The sequence below is a fragment of the Zingiber officinale genome, chromosome 4B (genome assembly GCF_018446385.1).
Source record: "Zingiber officinale cultivar Zhangliang chromosome 4B, Zo_v1.1, whole genome shotgun sequence".
Classification (NCBI taxonomy): domain Eukaryota; kingdom Viridiplantae; phylum Streptophyta; class Magnoliopsida; order Zingiberales; family Zingiberaceae; genus Zingiber; species Zingiber officinale.
The window spans coordinates 139,966,549-139,984,972 of NC_055993.1; the positions used below are offsets into that span (position 1 = coordinate 139,966,549).

Consider the following 18,424-nt stretch of genomic DNA (forward strand, 5'->3'; position numbering starts at 1 on the left):
GGAGCTTAGGAGCACAAGTAGTCGAGTGGAAGACGCAACTAACGAGAAGGACGGCACGCGGTGCGTCCGAGGGACGAGGCGCTGCGGAAGAGTATGCCAGCGGACGAGAACGATGCGTGCAGTGGTTCCGAGGGACGAGAAGCCGAAGCGGAAGACTGATCGAGGAGCAAAAGACGCAGCTAGCTAGGAGGTCGACACGGGGTGCGACTGAGGGAAAAAGACTGCGGATGAGTACGCTGGCGGACGAGAAGGAAGCACGCGGCGATTCCGAGGGACGAGAAGCCAGAGCGGAAGCCTGTTCGAGAAGATCGGAAGTTGGATTCAGGTAAGCCCTATTCCGGATGGCAGAGATCACCCAAGTGAGTGGAAGACTCGGTCTGAGGCGAACGGAGCCAGAGCAGAAGACCCAGGCTGTAAAAAGTCAATAGGTTGACTTTCCCGCCCCAGGCGCCCGGGGTGCCCAGAACCCAGAACGTACCGGGGCGTCCGTAAGTCGATATTTGACCAGATCGAGATTTGAATTGCTCTGAACGTTGGGAATAAAGTTTTATCCCCTCAGGACACCCGGAACCCTTCGGGGCGCCCCGACCAAGGCTATAAATATAGCCTTGGTCCAGAAACTTTTAAACGAACTCAAGAATTGTAATTCCAACGCTTGTGTGCTTTAGTTTAAAGTTGAGCTTCTGTTTTTATGCTTAAACGCTATAAAAGGCTTCTCCGTCTGAAGGAGATACTAGTGCTTCATCTTCCTTGGATTAACAACCTTCCCGGTTGTAATCAAGTAAATCTCTGTCTGTCTTTTACTTTATATTTTATTGTTTACTTTATTTGTGCAAGTGTTAGTTTAAGAGTTCGAGAAGCGTTGATTTTTACTTTTATGTTTACAAGCTATCCAACCCCCCTTCTTCTAGCCAGCCGCAATGGTCCTACATATATCTCCATTGAAAATTAATCTTTGTTCATTATAATAAATTTACTATCCTTTAATCAATTAAACATCCTTGCACGGACAGATGGGATTCAATGCATTAATACTTGTTAGGAAGGAGAGTGGGAGGAAATTTATGAATTTAAGTTTGGCTAAATTTGATTTGAGTTTAGTTGGTGTAAATTAAATATTATTTAGCTCAGTTGGTTTAATTTTTTAAAAATTTATATTTTTAAATTTTTTTGATTCCTTAATGAGTTAGATATTATAAATTTAAATTCATTTAATTTTTTTATTATCATATGATGTGGTAATATGGAAAGGAAGACACTCTTGGATAAGAGGTATGTTTTCTCATTTTTCTGTAACCCTTTCATTTAGGACACTATTTATCGAAGAGGAGAAGAGAGAGCCTTCGTGGGTTTTTTCTGTCGCTATCGCCCAAGCATAGTCAGACCCCCTTCCCTGGTTATGCACCACCTCGCTGGAGGGCTCATCGTCGCCTCGCTGAAAGCCTCGCAGCCGACTCACCTCTTGTCGATCTCCTCCCTCGTGATCTCCAACACTGGCAGCCTCCCACACCGGTCGCCCCTCCTTCAGCAGCCAAGCGCCGCCCCCTCGTCGTCACCGGCTAGCAGCCGCACCACGTTGGTCGTCTCTCTTTCAGCGGCCAAGCACCACCCCCCTCATCGTTGCCAGCCAGCAGTTGCCCCACGCTGGTCTCTTCTCCTTCAGTAGCCAAGTGCCGCCCACCTCTTGCCACTGCGTCTGCGTGGCCTCCGGCCCTACTGTCGCCTCCTTACAGGTACGTCGACATTCCACACGTCACCTACCCCTCGCTCGGCACGTAGCAGCCCATGTGTCACCGCCAGTGCCCTCCTTTTTAGCATCCACAACTGTTATCGCCGTTTAGCCCTTGCCGCTGATACGACCATCTGGCCTATTGCGTTTTGGCCCTCGAGTTGTTCATATTTTGACATGCGTGTCACGATTCCTGCATGCTATTATGGTTCGGCCCACAAGTCACCGTTATGCTCCAGTCCTCGGCTCCCCAAATTTAACTCTTCATCTAGCTCACATTCAGCTACTCTTTCATATCATGACGACTTGATCAACGATACGACCAACTCGCTGGTCTACCCATAGGGTGTCCCCTGGGCTAGGATATATTTTCCATGCTTATTTTTCATACATTTCATTATTATACTATTTAGTCTGCTTCTTATATATTATTGGGACATGCCTTGAGCATAAGGGTGTCAGAGACCGGGGCAACTTGGCTGTTTGTAAGTAGCGTTAACCAAAAAGATATTTTGACAACTTGATCAATATAGAAGATAATTCATCATAATTTCCTCTATCCGGATGCTAACATTTCAGTCACATCATTTCAATCGTCTTCTCAACTTTTAACTGAATCAATCATAATTTAAATTTATTCATTTAACTAATTTTATATTTTATATATATATATATATATATATATATATATATATATATATATATATATATATATATATCAAATTAAACATCAAACTTACTCATCCTTCTATTCATTTACAATCTTAATGGATACGAAAATTTGAATCATTTTGGGCAAAGAATAATTTTAGGATAAATTGCCCCAAAAGCTAATCACCTTAAATCACGCATTAGATTCATCCTAATGGCCTCCAACGCATATCCAGTGGCCCCCCAATAAATGCACGCCGTTTTCCATCATCAATTAATTAATTGAAATATTTCCATTTTGCAACTAACTTTCAGGATATTCAATTATTTTTAGTAATTATCACATTCCAAATCCATTTAACTCACGGTGTTTAAACGAGTTTCAAATAGGGTAAAATCCGAATTAAATAACAAAATTATAGTTATTTTAATAATTTTGAAACTTTAACGATAAACTTCAGATAAGTTTTGAAGTGAAAATTTACCTTGCATTAAATTAAATAACATCGGAGCGTCATTAGTGGAGCTGTACGGCCACAATTCCATCTCTTTACTCGATCCAACGCGTCTAGTAATTCGTCTTCCATTCCAACGGTCAAGACGCCCCTTCTTTCTCTTATATAAATGGTTTCATACTAAACTTAAGAAGAAGAGGAGGAGGAGGAGGAGGAGGAAAAGGATGAGCTTTCTCCAGCTTCCAGATTCCAATAATCTCCGGATTTGGAACAACGCCGTCTTCGAAGATGGCGCCTCCGCTTCCAAGGCGTCGACAACGATACCTCTCCGGCAGATCTCCACCAACCTTGGAACTCTCGATCTCCGCCCGTCCAAGGAGAACCGCAGCCCTGTGCTTGAGAAGTCCGTTATCGATTTCAGATTCCTCAGGAAAGCCGCTGAAACTGCCGAGGAGAGCGCTGTCGACAGCGAGATCGCGCGGATCGAGGAGGAAATCGCGCGGTTGCAGTCGAGACTGGAGGCGCTCCGCCTGAGGAAGGCAGATCGGTGGATCGCGCCAGCCAAGATCTTGGATCTGAAACAGCAGGGCGGAAGCAGAAGCGGAAGCTTGGCGAGGAGGGACCCCTGCTCGCCGCCTGTCTCAAAGCGTATGGACCTGGCGATGGAGTTGGCGCCGGCTAGCGCTGCCTCCGGATCGAGGCGAAGAGGCGCGAGCGCGCGGCCGGTTGAGATCTTCGCCACGCCGGCGAGGCCGATCGAGTTCCGGAGCGCGGCGAAGAATCTGTGGCCTTCAGCGTTGAATAAAAAGACGACGGAGGACTCGTCGCCGGCGATCGATCGAAGAGGCGTCAGCCTAAGTCCAATCGAGATCCACCAAAACTCCCTCGCGCCGGATCGATCGGAGGACAAGGCCACCGAAACCTCTCGATCGGTTGAGGATTGCAAAAAACAGAGCGTCAGGAAATCGGAACACATCCAAGAAGACAAAGGGATGAACAAAGAAAGGGGAGTCAACCTGAACCCAAAATCTCAGCCGCCGGTGAATTCTAAAACGTTGAACAATATCCGGCAGCCATCCGCGGGTGCTAAGAAAGCAGCCAAGGTAGATCATTCCTCTGAAATAATTACGCCTAAAGCTCTCTTCCGAGAGAACAAGAACACAGTTTCCTGCAAAAGGCAGCCACATGTTGCTGCTAAAATGAGAGTTGTCCGGAGCTGCTATAGCTTAGCCGGCACACGCCAAAAATGGTCGTCACCGGAGTTAACGGCTCAAGTTGAAGTGACGGAATCCAAACTGGAGGAGCAAATAAAGACAGATTCAAGGATGCCAAACTCGGTAGATCTAACAGTGAGTTCATTGTCATCAACTCAAAACACTCAGTAGATCTAACAGTGAGTTCATTGTCCTCAACTCAAAACACTCGATCCATCGCCAAGATGCTGCCGAAGATCGACATTTTACCCTTAGGAAGTCATTCTTCGCAGCGCCAAGATGCTACACTCACATTACCAAGATCTTATACTTCATGAGTAACACTGCAGCAGCCATGATACTGATCAACATGTATCTTTCGCCACGCATTTTGATGCTTCAGTCTGAAGATATCCAGTTGGTCGTCATAAATGGGGTCAACCACCAAGTAGAATTGGTCCTCCCTTCCGCTAGTGGATTTGATGGTGAATTTTTGACGTCTAGAATTGTTACTTGTTAGAGCAATCCTCATACATGTTCCGATTCCACGTGTAATATAGGGTACATAATCGAAGGACTCAAATGGGGATTTTAATAAACAATAAATAAATAAATTTGAATATCATCATGCTTGCCTCAGCTCAACCAATTTGCAGCCAAGCTCAACTGATTTGCAACCCTACTGGGGATCCTGAGAACTTAAGCCACAACACAATGTCTGCCACCAACTAAGCAAACGAGAAAGCTTTATCTAGCACTCATGGTAAACTGTGTTTCAAGACATTGGTCACACCAGAACCAGATTGAGTGTTTTCAGTGTTTCGACATAGAATACTTTTCCTTCTCTATTACAAATAAGAAGATAAAACATATGACACGAGTCATCATGTAAGCTACCTACCTACTGGTACCATTGGCCAGATGGCGGCCGCATTTGGTTAGGAGGATATTGATATGGTAGCCTCGGCGGCGGAGATTGATACCTACTGGTACCATTGGCCAGATGGCGGCCGCATTTGGTTAGGAGGATATCGATATGGTAGCCTCGGCGGCGGAGATTGATAGTTCAGACCTGCATTTACTTGCAATTAAGTTGTTTCTCAAGCTAAAAGGCAGAAAGTTTCTTCAGATGCATAACAAAGGAGGAAAAATCAGGAAGTTAAACAGGGTGTACCATAGCTGCTTTGAGCAGGGCTTCGAAACTCATATTGTGGTGACCATGATCCAGTGGATTGATGACCGACATATGGAACCCTAGTGTCTTGGAACTGTACACCTGGACTTCTGTACAAGGGTGGCATTGTTGGATTTTCATACTCGAGCCTCCTAGAGGAACCAAGACTGTCTAACCTGGCACATCTAAACATATCAGCTCTATCATATGACTGATAGGGGTTCACATCACTCGTAGTTATCAAACTCAGCTCGTAAGCATACCTGCTAGAAAAGTTTGGACTACTGTATCTCACATGAGGACTAGAGTTGGCTCCATGACTTGAAGTATACATGTTGTCTCTTTGTGTCGACAGACCAGTGTAATCTGGTATTATTTGGCGATCTCGAAAGGAGCTAGGACTTGAATACACACTTGAATATGAAGAACTAACCTACAAAGCACAAAGCAAATTTATTGTAGTTCAATCTAAAAATAGCCAAAAGGACATAGACAATAGAAAGCATAAATATAAGGCAAAATCAAGGCAACTCTCGGCTCTCTTACTCTTCACTAAGTTGCAAGCATAAAGAACACCTGAAACAATCATGTTCTGTCGAAATCAGTATGGAAACACTTACTTGAAAAGTACTTCGGCTATCATATAATGGAGGAGATGGCGTGGAAGCTGGCCAGTTCACACCCATACCTGCATCGACAAATTGAAGGAAAAGTGAGTAACCAAAATCAATCAATTCAAAAACAAGAAACAAATTCATTCCCAAATGCATTGTGGAACCTGAAGCAGTTTTCACATTAAGAATAGGTCTAGGAAATGATTGAAAAGAACTTTCACATGAATAATGTGGGGGATCTTGCTTTGCACCCGTACTAGGAGATACTAGCGCACGTTTCATGTCATCTAATTGTCTTTGTGCCTCTTCCCTCCCAGATTCTATAAAAATAACCTTCAAATATGGAAAGAAAATGTCACGAATATATCTTCATGAGAAAACTCAACAAAATTTGGTGCATAAATCTTTCAAGTACCTCATCAAATAACTCCTTTGAAGGAGGCATGTTCTTGGTTGTTGGTAAAATATAATTGGCTGAAAGTTATGTCCATATTAAGTTCTACACCAATAGATAAAAAGTTTTTCTTTTTTTTTTTTAAAGTGTGATGATGGATACCTATCATCTCATTTACTGCTTCAGCAGGTACATCTTTCCCCATCTCTTTAAAACGTTGTTCTGCACGAAGTCTAAGCTCATCTTGTGAAGGAAAAATGACCACTGCAATCTGATACATCAGAAGCATCATGAAATAGACATTAGTAGATTTTGCCACCTCTTGTCTGGCCAAATTTAACTCCACAAATTGGGCATTGGTATCAAAATTAAACAAACTGAACTTACCTTACGGTAATCCACAAATGCCCTTAGTTTACGGTTACGAGCACTCTTGTAAACATTTGTTTGATCAAGAATATAATTACGTGCTGTATTGGCAGCCCTAGATAATAATACGTTGAAAATTCCAGTTGCTCGATCCATAAGGCGTTCAAAACGTTCTCCGTAATTATTCTTGCGCATGAGACCTGGAACCTGATATAGATAAAATAGTCATCAGATAATGCTCTCTCACTATAAAAAAAATGAAATTAAGGTTAAGAAAGAAAAATGAGAATCGTAACAAATAAAAACTGTTAAACCACTAACCTTCATTTTATCCAATGCGAGATTTGTTCCAAGAAGAACATATCGTTTCTCAGGATGCTCCGTCATCCATTTCTCTGCCCATGTTGTCTTCCCAGATGCAGGTAAACCAACCATCATGATCACCTCACATGTGCTTGGGCTTGTGAATGATGGCCCAACTACTGCATTCCCATCCTCAAAAGCAGCAGCCCAAGGTTTGTAGCCTTCCTCAGGGATCAATCCATCTTCAATGTTAACCTGCAGCTGAACCACAACGTTCTTCAAAAGTACATGGGGAAAAAATGCAGATTCCCATGGTCGACTCCCAGGTGGCATCGCTGATGCACCAATACCTATTGAGCTCGCATCAAAATGCATAGCAACACCCAATGATTTCCCATTTTTGGAAAACCCAATAGAAGGCAATGGCTTTTTTTCAAGGTCCACTGTGCAAATTATAGTATCACCTACACCAAATCTAGACCCATAGTCTGAGAACTTCCCTCCATTTGAAAATTTACCAGTTCCACCAAAGCCAAAACTCTTGATCGTCTCACCGAGGCTACCAACAGGCTCGTCGCCCCTTGATATACCAACACGGCATATATGTTGTTGATCTGGAGGTGTATCAGCCATGTCAACTTCCTGGTCCGATATCACCTTGCAGCCAAAACAATACTTCCCTCCAGTTATTCCAACAGTTGCTCGGGCACCAGACCAGCAATATGCAAATCCTTCTTCATGCAATGCATGGCCTTGAAGACCATGTTTATCAATATTGAAATCTGAAAACAGTTCAGTAAATAACAACTTATGACCAAATAGGTTAAAGATTGCAAATTTTTTAAGAACTTACCAGTAATAAGGAGCATGACAAGAATACATATTTTTGGAAAAAATATCGTATTTGTCAATTTATGAACAGTAAACCTAGTCAATGGTGTCTTCTGTTGCTTCTGAAATTAAACAGTTACCAACCTTTTATCCCTTTCCAAGATTACTTATTTGATATTCTTCTAGAAAAAATTTAAGTCAACTGTTTTAAAAGGAGGTTTCATATTCAGACTAGGGAAGTGGATGTTGAAGTACACAAATGGAGTAGACCTGAATATAGCAGTTGATCCATGGTCTCCTAATCAGAGGGTCCGAGGCCATGCCCGAGTAACATAGGACCTCTTCCTCTTCTTAAACAAACCAACTCATCACTAAATGATCAACAGGAAATAAAAGGAACACCTCTAAGGTATACCCTATTGGCCAAACATTAATACTTCGGTGATATATCACCGGTATGGCATGGCCAAACTGACTACTTGACACAGACGACACTTTGACCTACAGAACCCGAACCTGTCTTTTGGAGGTTTAGAGCTACTCTTTCAGCCATTTGCACAGCTGCCCATCAGGTTCACCTCACTGAGACTCAGACTGAAAAAGTGCCCAGAATCATGTGCCTAACCTAATTCCGTTCGACTGAATACCCATCTCGTCACCAGAGGTCAATCAAATAAATCTCCCTGCTGGTTACGGGGACTCCACCTCAATACCCATCCAACAAAACAGTATTCCGATAAGCAGGACTCACTGCTAAGAAGATAATAGAAATGGAATGAAACTTGGCAGCTACGATTATCAGATAGAAGTTTGAACTCCGACTCACATAGTTGAGACACTAGTGTAAGTCCTCACCAACGAGCTTAAGCAAATGCAATAGCAAGTGTATAGTGAGTAAAGGTGCTTCTTATGATCTTTTTTTTTCTAAAAAAAATAATATGACCAATTCACCAAGGAAAAAAAAGCATACAGGATACCAACAAGTCCATCAAATTTCACTAACTTTACTACCTTTGCCAATCAAAACCAGCTTAAAGCGAGAATCAGCTAAAAACAGCCATCAAAGAACCCCAAGACGACGGTAAAATACCAAATGAAGTTGAAATCCCCCATCCCCGAAACCACATCTAGCAAGAAACACAAACCGAGGCAGCAGTCGGCCGCGCATCGAAACAATCATTTAACTTTTACTCATTTTCGCCAGGGTTGGGAATCTAACCCAGCTAACAACAAGAACAGCACAAGAACCCTAGTGCGCCAGAAATAGAGCCAAGGAAGTTGGAATTACATTCCTGCAAGCGCATACCTAGATCGCAGTCGGCCGGGTTGAGCTCGACCCGAACTGCAGCGCGGTTAGGATCCTGACGGAAGGAAGCTTCCTTCTCCTTCGGACGGTATCTTTTCGAAGCCGGCGCTTGGTCCAACTCCGGCGATTCGAGAGGGTGCTTCGACGCCATGGGAAGACGATCGCCTCGCTCCGCGATCGATTTCGAAACTGAGGTCTCGCCGATTCGATTTTGCAAACCTCAAGGAAAAATAAGCGAAATGGACCGGGCTCCGTGTCGACCCCATTTTGCGAAAAGACCACTACTTTTTCTATTATAATATATTTATAACAAATTTATAGCAGAGTTAAAAATAAATAAATTTATGCTAAAATATATATATATAAAAGAAGTTTATTTAGTTTGTGAGTCCAGTAGCTATGCATATAAATTAAATACGCATTCAAAATTTCAAATTTAATTATTAAATATAAGAATAGATAATCATGGTTTCCGTTAATTACCATATCGTCACCCTGCTAGGGGTATAATTGAGCCAAGCCGAGCCGAACTCTTGGATGTTTGAGTTTGGCTCATTTATAATCGAGCCGAGCTCGAGCTTTATTTAATGAATATATTCATGGCTCACTAACTTATTCGAGCTTTTATCCAACCTAAACGAGCTTAACAAATATAAATTATAAATTTAAATATTCATTAAAAATTAAATTATATATTTTTAAAAAAATATAATATTCTTGTTAAAATTTATAATTGTATCCTAATAAATAAATTTAATATATTTATCTATGTTTTTCATGAGTAGAGTGTAAAATTTATAAATTCAATATCAAAACTATTATTTTTTATTTAAAAATTAATTTATAAGCTTAACGAACATGTTCTCGAGCTAACGAGCCGAATATTTTAAAACTTGAACTTGGTTTATTTATCTTTACGAGCCTCATTAAACGAGCTCAAACGAACTTTTATCGAATCGAGCTTCGAATAGCTCATGAACAGTTTGGCTCATTTACACCACTACCCTGCGCCACTACTTGCTTTGGCCTGGGGGGTTGTTCTCCGGGATTCGTCGTTCTGCCTCATCACTTCGCATTCCTTTTTGCCATCTGTTATCGCAATCGGTCCTAGCAATCGATTTTGTAGCAATAAAGCGCAGGCGGTGGGTGAGAAGGCGAGGCGACGACCACTTCGATTCGTCACCGTGTGCTCGGCGGGATTTTGATTCAGAGGCGGCGAAGAAGAAGAGCAAAGCTACTCCCTTTTTGCTGCGTTCGGTTCTCTGAGGCTGAGGAGGAAAGAGAAGAAGGGAGCCTCCGAGAATGGCCGAGGTTTGCCTCGCTAATTGCACCGGCGCGGTCGTCGCTTGCAGGATCGAACCGCGACGCCGCCGTCTGTCTTGCTTATTCCCCAAAACCTCGCCTTTCGCCCTCACCAATCGTCCTCGTGGGTCCCTAAGCTGCCGCCGCCGCCGCGACCGATCGAGGCACCGGCCTCTCGGAGGAGGATGCCTCTTCATCCTCGCGGCTCTCCCCTCCGCTCGGACTCCCCCGGACGGAGGCGGAGGGAGAGAAGAGGCGTGCGAGGGATCTCGATGTGGCGGTGAGGGCGGTGCAGTTGGCGTGCTCGTTGTGCCAGCGGGTGCAGAGCGGACTGGTGGCACGGGAGAAAGGGAAGACGATGCCCAAGGAGGACAATTCTCCGGTAACTGTGGCCGGTCTGGTTTCCTCCTCTGTGGCATTCCTTAGCTTCTTCTGCAAATTGAAAAGTTGGATCTTTCGATACTTCTCTGTTTCATTTCGTTCGACAAATTGGGGAGTTCAAGCATTAGTTAGCTGGCTCTTATCAGACTACTTTGGCTGCGACGGACGGACATAAACCGATCGTCGCAGAAGAAGATGCCTCCAGGCTGTTGAGAGAAGACGCCACAGTTTTGCTCGAATCAGCGACGAGTTCCGTCAACGAATGTCCCTCTGAAGCTCCAGAATATGGACTGAAAGCCCCTCCTGAACCCCTAGAGCCTCAGAAAATTCTCGACGCCATGCACATCTGTAACTCCACTAGAGGTTCAAAGGGAAGATTTTGGGTCCTCCATTCGCATCTGATCATACAAGAGACTAGTGGAGTGGTCACTGATGCCGGAGGATGGCCATTAGATTTCTCCAAAGGCATATAATTTGAAGGCCTAGACCGGGGAATAATAGCTTGCTCTGGGCCCTTGCTGCACAAGAAGACACTAAAAGCCGTCGATGCTAGCTGGGCTTCATCAAACTTATAGTCACTACCTCTGCTAAACATCACCATTGTTCTTGTTCTGATGCAGTTTTCTTTTGATACAAATAAATACTAGTGCATTGCCCAAATTTAACTACCACGCTCAGAGGAAGTAAATCGAAAAGTGGAATTCACACTTGCCACCAAAACACAAAGTAGTAACACTAGCTTTGCCACTGAAGCTCAAAATTCAAGGTCACAACTTAATTTCCGCTGTGCTTTGCTTTAGTATGAGATTGAAGGGCGTTCTCGGAGTTGAAGGTTCTGAAACAAACATGGCAGAATTGTAAAGATGTAATTATTGTTTACACAATGCAACGAAAGAGTCACTTGAAGTGACGACGGTGAGAACATTACTTGCTGCATGATTTGCAAGAGACAGAGCCGGCGGGTTTAGGGGCTTGCTGTTTCAACTTGTCAACACTATTTGCCGGGGTTTTTCCTTGTTTGGCTGGGTATGGAGTTGCAATATGACCACCTTTCTTTCCATCAGCCCCTGCAAAGTGAGTTTTGCCTCTTTTTTAATCTGCTCGCACTTAAGATTAAAAAAAAATACAAAAACAACCAGCACTGTAATTAGCATTGGATGAGATATCCTTTATCAAATTCATCTATGACACTTGACGAATGCTAAAGTGAATGTCAGCATGCTATGAGATATAGATTACCAATGTCAAATATTAGAAACAATGGAGATAGATACCTACCTGATTTCTGATTCCCACCAGAAGAAACCAACTTTGCTTTCTTTTCTGGAACAGGTGTTTTGGATGAAGAATTGGCAGGCCTTTTGTTACCCACTTCAACCTGCAACATGCACTTTTGTATATTTCCACATTCGCGCCGGAATGTCAAACAATGCAATAGCAAAAACACTGACCTTAGGAATAGCTTCTTCCTCTTCTTCGGAACTCTCATCTTCATCATCACTGTTGTCCTCTCCATCAACCATTTCCTAAAACAATCGAAAAAGAAATGCCATTTGACTATCATTTTGCGCAATAGAAGCACATACTAATAATGTACACCGTTTTATGATTTCAAGTATGAGCATATGATCATGCTTTCTACTAATTGGACCAACCTCATCATCTTCATCGTCATCAGATTCATCCTCCTCAGAATCATCGTCGTCTTCAGCCTTGGCCTTTAGTTTATCATCTTTTTTAGATTTCTCTATCTTGGCCTTGGACTTACCATCAGAAGCTTCTGCCTTTTGAGCATTAGGCATTGCAGCTTTATCATTTCTCTTCACCTCCAGTTTGCCTTTTAATTAAACTCATGAATAATAGATGAGAATATATAGAAAATAACAAAAAAATAAATTTTGCAGAGAAACAAATCGATTGTACAATATATGTCAATATTACCATCCAATAAGCTTTACATAATAATAAAAATAACAATTTAATTAATAATAGTATCAATCATCTCAAAATATACTCTAACATGTAGATTTATCTTAAAAAGCATGATTAAATTCATCTAGTATTGATCATTATCATCTTTAATCCACGTTTGTCCCAACTATTTGGGTTAATTACACAAATATCAACCCTCTGTTAGCCCTACACAAGGAAATAATACTAGCAATCAAATCAATTGACTCATTTTTTATTTCATCGTGTAACAATTGTTTTTGATCACTCTTTATCCCTTAAGGCTTCTGACTACATAATCTATTGTCTTTGAGCATATTCAAAATGTCTCAAATTATTCTCTCATTCTATCATCTATTGGAGCCTACAAATAATTTTATCGTTTAATGCTAATGTGGAAAAAATGTATCGATTTCGATCAAAAGTATCATCTAATGCCAAACCATTAAACTATTGGACTTTTCACTATAGACATCCACAAAGTGGGAATTGAACAAAAGTAAATAAATAGCAATATCAGGTTAATGATATACAAAAGAAGAAACCACAATATATATTGCAAAATGGTACCATTGATGGGCACATCCAGTGGATTCCCCTCGTCTGATTCAGATTCGCTATCTGAGGATTTATAACAGAGGGTTATAATTTCAGTAAGTGCATCAAATAAGAAAGAAACAAAAAATAAAAAGGAAAGAGAAACTTACAGAATGGATCAGAGATGGTATATCCAAAAGACAGAAACAGCCAGTTAAGGGATTCAAAACTTAAAAACAATGTAATAAGTGTTTGCTAACGAGTAATTTAACAACATTAATCCAAAGGATATTCGTCACTCTCTACAAAAACTGCAATCTTATAGCCCAAGAAGCAGACACTTGTATTCTTTGAACCATGAGATAGTTCAAATTCTTTCTCAAAAACTAAATCATGTTGAATTTGAGCACATTTGTCAGCATATAGAGTTCCTAGAACCAGCTTTTTGTCATCAAATTTCACAAATACTGATGCACCCTCTGCACCTTTCTCCTTCTTTATCTCTCCAAGAGATACCTACATAAGCAAATATAACTTCTTCTTTTTTTATCATAACTTGATTTAGAATAACTCCCTATTATGTCGAATAAAAGCCGGTGTTAGAACCTGAGAAAGATGCAAGTATTTGTTCTTGCCAGGATTGACCTTCACAGTTTGGCCAGGTTGAACTTCCAAACCTTAAAAATTGCAGATCAATCAAGACCCAAAACATGAAGCGAACAGGAGAGGATATACATCAGTAGAATCGAAACGAACAGGAATCAAACACTATAAAAGGGAAAATCCGAAAATTCATGAAGCGATAGGAGAGGATATACCCCAGAACTCCATGGCCATCGTGCGAGGTGACGGGAGCGACAGAAATGCTTGCGAAGGCGAGATCGAGAGCGATGAGTGGGAAAAGAGATCGAAGTAGAGCAATTAGGGTTTAAGAGAAATTTAAAGCGGAGGACGACGGTACCGATTCGGATGCGAAAACATACTTTTCGGGTCGAATAATGATTGAACAGAGCCCCGAATTGCTTGAGTCATACCCGTGTCGGGTTTAATTTTTTATTTTAGAGAAAAAACAATAATAGTACTTTTTTATTTTCGAAATTTTCAAATAATAAAATATATAATTTATAATGGTAAATTGTTGCCAGATAAAATTTTGCTTCATAAATTTCTGAAAATATATAGATTTATTGATTTTCCTTAAATTTGTTGCGCAATTTAATTTTACATATATACATATATTTTTGAATTTTCTTCAAATAGGATTCATATTCTCAAGCAAAATAAAGAGTTGGTATTTATTTATTAGAGAATATTCAAATTAAATCAAAATAATAAATTAAAATTTTTAAAACAAAATGATATGAATAAAAATTGAAGCTTCAACATTGCATGGTTAAAGACCATTAATTTTCACTTGGTCGAATATATATCTCTAAAAACAAAAATACCAATGTGTTTCAAAATTGAAAAATGAAGAACTTCTAAATGATTAAAAGCATCCACAGAATTTATAGATCAAAAGGTAAAAAAACACAAAAACAGACTAACTCTCATGAGCAAATAAAGTTCTAGAGCAATGCTCAAATTCAACAACACCGTGACATAGTAAATCTAAAAATAAGGAGACAATCAATCAATCTCAATTTCCAGTAGAGTGTTTTGCTTTGGTATGTGATCCAAGGGCGTTCTCAGTGTTGAAGGTTCTGAAAAGCAAAATTATAACAATTCCATCATTATTGATAAATTTCACAGCAAGAAATATAAGAATGGAGAACATACTTGCTGCAGGACTTGCAGGCGACTGAACCAGAAGATTTAGGAGTTTGCTGCTTTGACTTGTCGCTATTTGCCGGAGTCTTGCGTTGTTTAGATGGAAATGGTGTTGCAACATGACCATCTTTCTTTCCATCTGCAACTACAAGAATGCTTTATCATTACAAAATAAAGATCAAATGGAACCAACAAGTTGATTGTTCTTGATGAATAGATATAGTATTGAGCCAACTCTCGACAAATTTAACAAAGGTTCAAGGGTGTCAACACAAATGAATTCCCTTCAACAAAAGTTAAAGAACATGGGGTTACATACCAGTTTTCTGCTTTACATCAGGGGAAATAAGCTTTGCTTTCTTTTCTGGAACAGGAGTCTTGGATGCAGAACCAGCAGGCCTCTTCTTACCCACTTCAGCCTGCAATAAGTGCATTCATATCAAGCACGACTAAGTGCTAACCAAAACAATGCGGAAGAAAATTCCTAACCTTCTTAGGAGTAGCATCTTCCTCTTCATCAGAACTATCATCTTCATCATCACTATCATCGTCTTCTCCCTCACCCATTTCCTGGAACAATCAAAGAGAAATATAATTTGAATATGATTTCACGCAATAAAAAATCAGCTAACGTATGCAGATAATTTGATCTGAGTATGCATAGGATCATGTTTTTTAACCAATGCACCAACCACATCATCATTGTCATCGTCATCATCGTCATCATCCTCAGAATCAGAATCATCTTCAGTATCATCATCATCTTCATCATCCTTAGCCTTATCATCTTTTTTAGGTTCCTCTACTTTGACCTTGGCCTTACCAACAGGAGTTACTGCCTTTTGAGCATTTGATTTTGCTGCTTTATCATTTGCCTTCGCCTCAGGTTTGCCTTTTAAGGTAAAGCAATGAATAATAGATAAGAATATACGGATTAAAAAGAAACACATAATATGTTTTTAAAAAATGGATGAACTACTCCAGGAACATGTTTACATCCATTATAAATGAGACCACTCATTGTTACATAAAAAATATGATCATTAAGTTATGAGCAATTTAATTTACAGATCTCTTGAATAATTTTTACTTATTTTAATTCTGTGAATAACTTTTATAAAGTAACAATTATGTGAACGATATTTAAAAGAAAACCATAAGTGATGACAAGTTAAGAATTTGCAAGACAAGGATCGAGTAGCCAAAAGGAAAAGAGTTTTAAAAAAACATTACAGAATTGTACCATTTACAGGTGCAGCTAGTGGAATCTCCTCGTCCGATTCAGAATCACCATCTGAATATTTATTAGAAAACGTTTCAGTCACAAACCTCGCCAAATAAGGTAACAAAGTAACAAACAAAAGGATCAGAAAAATCCTTACCGGATGAATTGGAGATGGTAAATCCAGAAACCAGAAAAGGCTAGTCAAGGAAATCAAAAATTGAAAACATGTAACATGACTGAATTTGCTAACAAATAATTTAACAACACAAGTCAAAAGGATATTCGTCGTCTTCTTCAGTTGCTGCAGTCTTGTAACCCAAGAAGTGGACACTTGTATTCTTTGAACCATGAAAGAGTTCGAATTCTTTCTCAAACACCAAATCACTCTGAATCTGAGAACACTTATCAGCAGATAAAGTTCCTAGCACCAGCTTTTTGTCATCAAACTTCACAAATACTGAAGCAGCTGCAGTTTTCTCCTTCTTTACCTCTCCTAGAGATATCTACATAAACCAAGATAACTTTTAATTATAACATAACTTAGAACGACATGATTGGTTAGCATGTCTAAGATAAAAAAAAAGACAGATCATGGAACCTGCGAAAGATGCAAGTATTTGTTCTCGCCCGGATTGACCTTAACAGTTTGGCCAGGTTGAACTTCCAAACCTTAAAAAATTGCAAGACCAATCAACAACAATAATGATCAAACAAGTTTCAAAAAATATGTTCAGAATGTTTGTGATGATAAAAGCTAAGAGCAAATGTCACATTCAATGCTGATCAAGGGTCAATTAGAACTGCACTTAGATTGAATTACAGACGAAACAACGTAAAGTAAGACAAATACTATATTAGAGACATGGGGTTTGTTGTTATCTTAGTATAAAGAGATGTTAAACTAACAAAAAAATTACAAAAGGCAAATAATACTTGAATCAAGAAGGAAGAGACACATTTCGATCATATCATCATCAAAAATCACACAACAATCTGTTTTTCCAATCATCAAAACAAACGAATTAAGGTTATATTAAAATTAAACTTTTAACGCAACATGTTTACATGTGTGTCAATCTAAAGTAATTTAAAAAACATTCAGTTACAAAAATGGAAGACAGGATATTTGCATACAATAATGCATATTAAATTTAATACTTAAAAAGTTAAAAGATTTTTTTAATTTAAGATTTTATTAATTTGTAGATCAATATAACCATGGCTATTCATAAATTATTTCTATATAATGCCAATAAAATGTGAAATTCCAACATCTTAAGTGCATGATAAAAAGATCATAATAAAAACAGAATATGAACGATTTCCAAGATAGTGCATATATTATGGCACACGTAAGACACGCCCCTAACAAAATCCAAGCAAGAAAGATGGCATTCTAACCACTCAAGAAATAAAACTACTATAATAAAAAGAAACACTCAAGAAACTAAACACACGAGAAGGAATAGAATTCGGCTAAACACGAAAAAATGAATAGGAAACCGAAAGGATGACTGTATATGAGAACAGAAATAATGGACAAAATGTGCTTAGCTTCAATCTCATAAAAAAACATTCAAGGAGTGAGATTCCAGAAACTGTACGAACTGGACAAATGCCATCGAAAACAGAAATCGAAGAAAGATAAAAGTCGATGGAGTGATGAGATGGTATACCCCAAAACTCCATGGCGATTAGCGAGAGCTAGAAGGAAGCTGCAAAGCGGAGGCGAGAGCGATCCTGAGGGGAAAAAAAAAACAAGCAGCGGCAGTGCTAGGGTTTATGTTCAAAGGGGCATTTATAGAGTAGAGGTTGACTGAAACCGGGTGCCACACTGGCCAGTATCAGAGTATCGTTTAAGATCCGAAAACGAAATTTCGGGTTCGAATAATCAATGCCTTGAAATTGATCCGATTCGCTGGGTTTAAGTAGATTCGCTGGGTTTAAGTAGTAAGCAACTATTTCGGTTTCTTTCTATCATTTTAGATAAAATTTCACACTTCCCTCTAAAATTTGTCAATATTTGTATTTCACCATTTTGTCCTCTCAACTTAATATTGTTTGGTCAAGATGTTACCGGCACTAGTAGGTTAGTAGTGGGACAAATACATTAGCACAGTAACGTTTTGCAAATTAAAATATATATATATAAATCGTGACGGCCGATTAGAAGGGGGTTGAATAACCTACAAAATTAAAAAACATAATCCTTTCTCTTTTAAACTAACACTTGCATATAA

The 18,424-nt window shown here is 39.8% G+C and overlaps 4 protein-coding genes across 8 annotated transcripts; 1 reads left to right on the plus strand and 3 right to left on the minus strand.

The window, feature by feature from the left end:
- The first annotated feature begins 3,031 nt into the window (after positions 1–3,031).
- Positions 3,032–4,627, plus strand: LOC121977151. The gene has a single exon (XM_042529707.1). The coding sequence runs from the start codon at positions 3,060–3,062 to the stop codon at positions 4,218–4,220; it is 1,161 nt and encodes a 386-aa protein (XP_042385641.1). The 5' UTR covers positions 3,032–3,059; the 3' UTR covers positions 4,221–4,627.
- A 130-nt stretch (positions 4,628–4,757) lies between these two features.
- LOC121977150 (heterogeneous nuclear ribonucleoprotein U-like protein 1) lies at positions 4,758–9,235 on the minus strand. 4 transcript variants are annotated; one of them, XM_042529706.1, is made up of 10 exons: positions 9,020–9,235; positions 6,901–7,664; positions 6,598–6,786; positions 6,373–6,481; positions 6,232–6,290; positions 6,038–6,149; positions 5,823–5,890; positions 5,466–5,635; positions 5,203–5,378; positions 4,758–5,100 (listed from the first exon to the last, which is right to left on the minus strand). In XM_042529706.1, the coding sequence occupies exons 1-10, from the start codon at positions 9,168–9,170 to the stop codon at positions 5,012–5,014; spliced, it is 1,887 nt and encodes a 628-aa protein (XP_042385640.1). In that variant the 5' UTR covers positions 9,171–9,235; the 3' UTR covers positions 4,758–5,011. The 4 variants fall into 4 exon arrangements, with proteins under 4 accessions (XP_042385640.1, XP_042385639.1, XP_042385638.1 ...); XM_042529705.1 differs by having other exon boundaries at positions 5,203–5,387; XM_042529704.1 differs by having other exon boundaries at positions 5,981–6,149.
- Positions 9,236–11,261: 2,026 nt separating this feature from the next.
- Positions 11,262–14,158, minus strand: LOC121977153 (histone deacetylase HDT2-like). The gene is made up of 10 exons (XM_042529710.1): positions 14,008–14,158; positions 13,796–13,866; positions 13,482–13,705; positions 13,360–13,376; positions 13,223–13,273; positions 12,358–12,539; positions 12,154–12,228; positions 11,981–12,080; positions 11,631–11,769; positions 11,262–11,537 (listed from the first exon to the last, which is right to left on the minus strand). The coding sequence occupies exons 1-10, from the start codon at positions 14,024–14,026 to the stop codon at positions 11,477–11,479; spliced, it is 939 nt and encodes a 312-aa protein (XP_042385644.1). The 5' UTR covers positions 14,027–14,158; the 3' UTR covers positions 11,262–11,476.
- Positions 14,159–14,652: 494 nt separating this feature from the next.
- LOC121977152 (histone deacetylase HDT2-like) lies at positions 14,653–17,987 on the minus strand. Of its 2 annotated transcripts, none has more exons than XM_042529708.1 (10): positions 17,861–17,987; positions 16,783–16,853; positions 16,467–16,687; positions 16,342–16,358; positions 16,203–16,253; positions 15,652–15,851; positions 15,449–15,529; positions 15,279–15,378; positions 14,969–15,104; positions 14,653–14,892 (listed from the first exon to the last, which is right to left on the minus strand). In XM_042529708.1, the coding sequence occupies exons 1-10, from the start codon at positions 17,871–17,873 to the stop codon at positions 14,829–14,831; spliced, it is 954 nt and encodes a 317-aa protein (XP_042385642.1). In that variant the 5' UTR covers positions 17,874–17,987; the 3' UTR covers positions 14,653–14,828. The 2 variants fall into 2 exon arrangements, with proteins under 2 accessions (XP_042385642.1, XP_042385643.1); XM_042529709.1 differs by having other exon boundaries at positions 14,969–15,098; positions 17,861–17,949.
- Between the last annotated feature and the right edge of the window lie 437 nt (positions 17,988–18,424).

Bases quoted from the DNA above. Each gene is read 5' to 3' on its own strand.
- LOC121977153 (XM_042529710.1), bottom strand. The intron at 13,706-13,795 runs GTTCTAACACCG...TTGCTTATGTAG, and splicing joins AATACTTGCATCTTTCTCAG to GTATCTCTTGGAGAGATAAA. The intron at 11,770-11,980 runs GTAGGTATCTAT...CTCACTTTGCAG, and splicing joins TGGTGGGAATCAGAAATCAG to GGGCTGATGGAAAGAAAGGT.
- LOC121977150 (XM_042529702.1), bottom strand. From the start codon at position 9,170: ATGGCGTCGAAGCACCCTCTCGAATCGCCGGAGTTGGACCAAGCGCCG. The intron at 7,665-9,019 runs GTATGCGCTTGC...AACTGTTTTCAG, and splicing joins CCCGGCCGACTGCGATCTAG to ATTTCAATATTGATAAACAT. The intron at 5,388-5,465 runs GTATGCTTACGA...TGATATGTTTAG, and splicing joins AGTCCAAACTTTTCTAGCAG to ATGTGCCAGGTTAGACAGTC.
- LOC121977151 (XM_042529707.1), top strand. From the start codon at position 3,060: ATGAGCTTTCTCCAGCTTCCAGATTCCAATAATCTCCGGATTTGGAAC.
- LOC121977152 (XM_042529708.1), bottom strand. The intron at 16,688-16,782 runs GTTCCATGATCT...TGGTTTATGTAG, and splicing joins AATACTTGCATCTTTCGCAG to ATATCTCTAGGAGAGGTAAA. The intron at 15,852-16,202 runs GTACAATTCTGT...TTACCTTAAAAG, and splicing joins ACTAGCTGCACCTGTAAATG to GCAAACCTGAGGCGAAGGCA.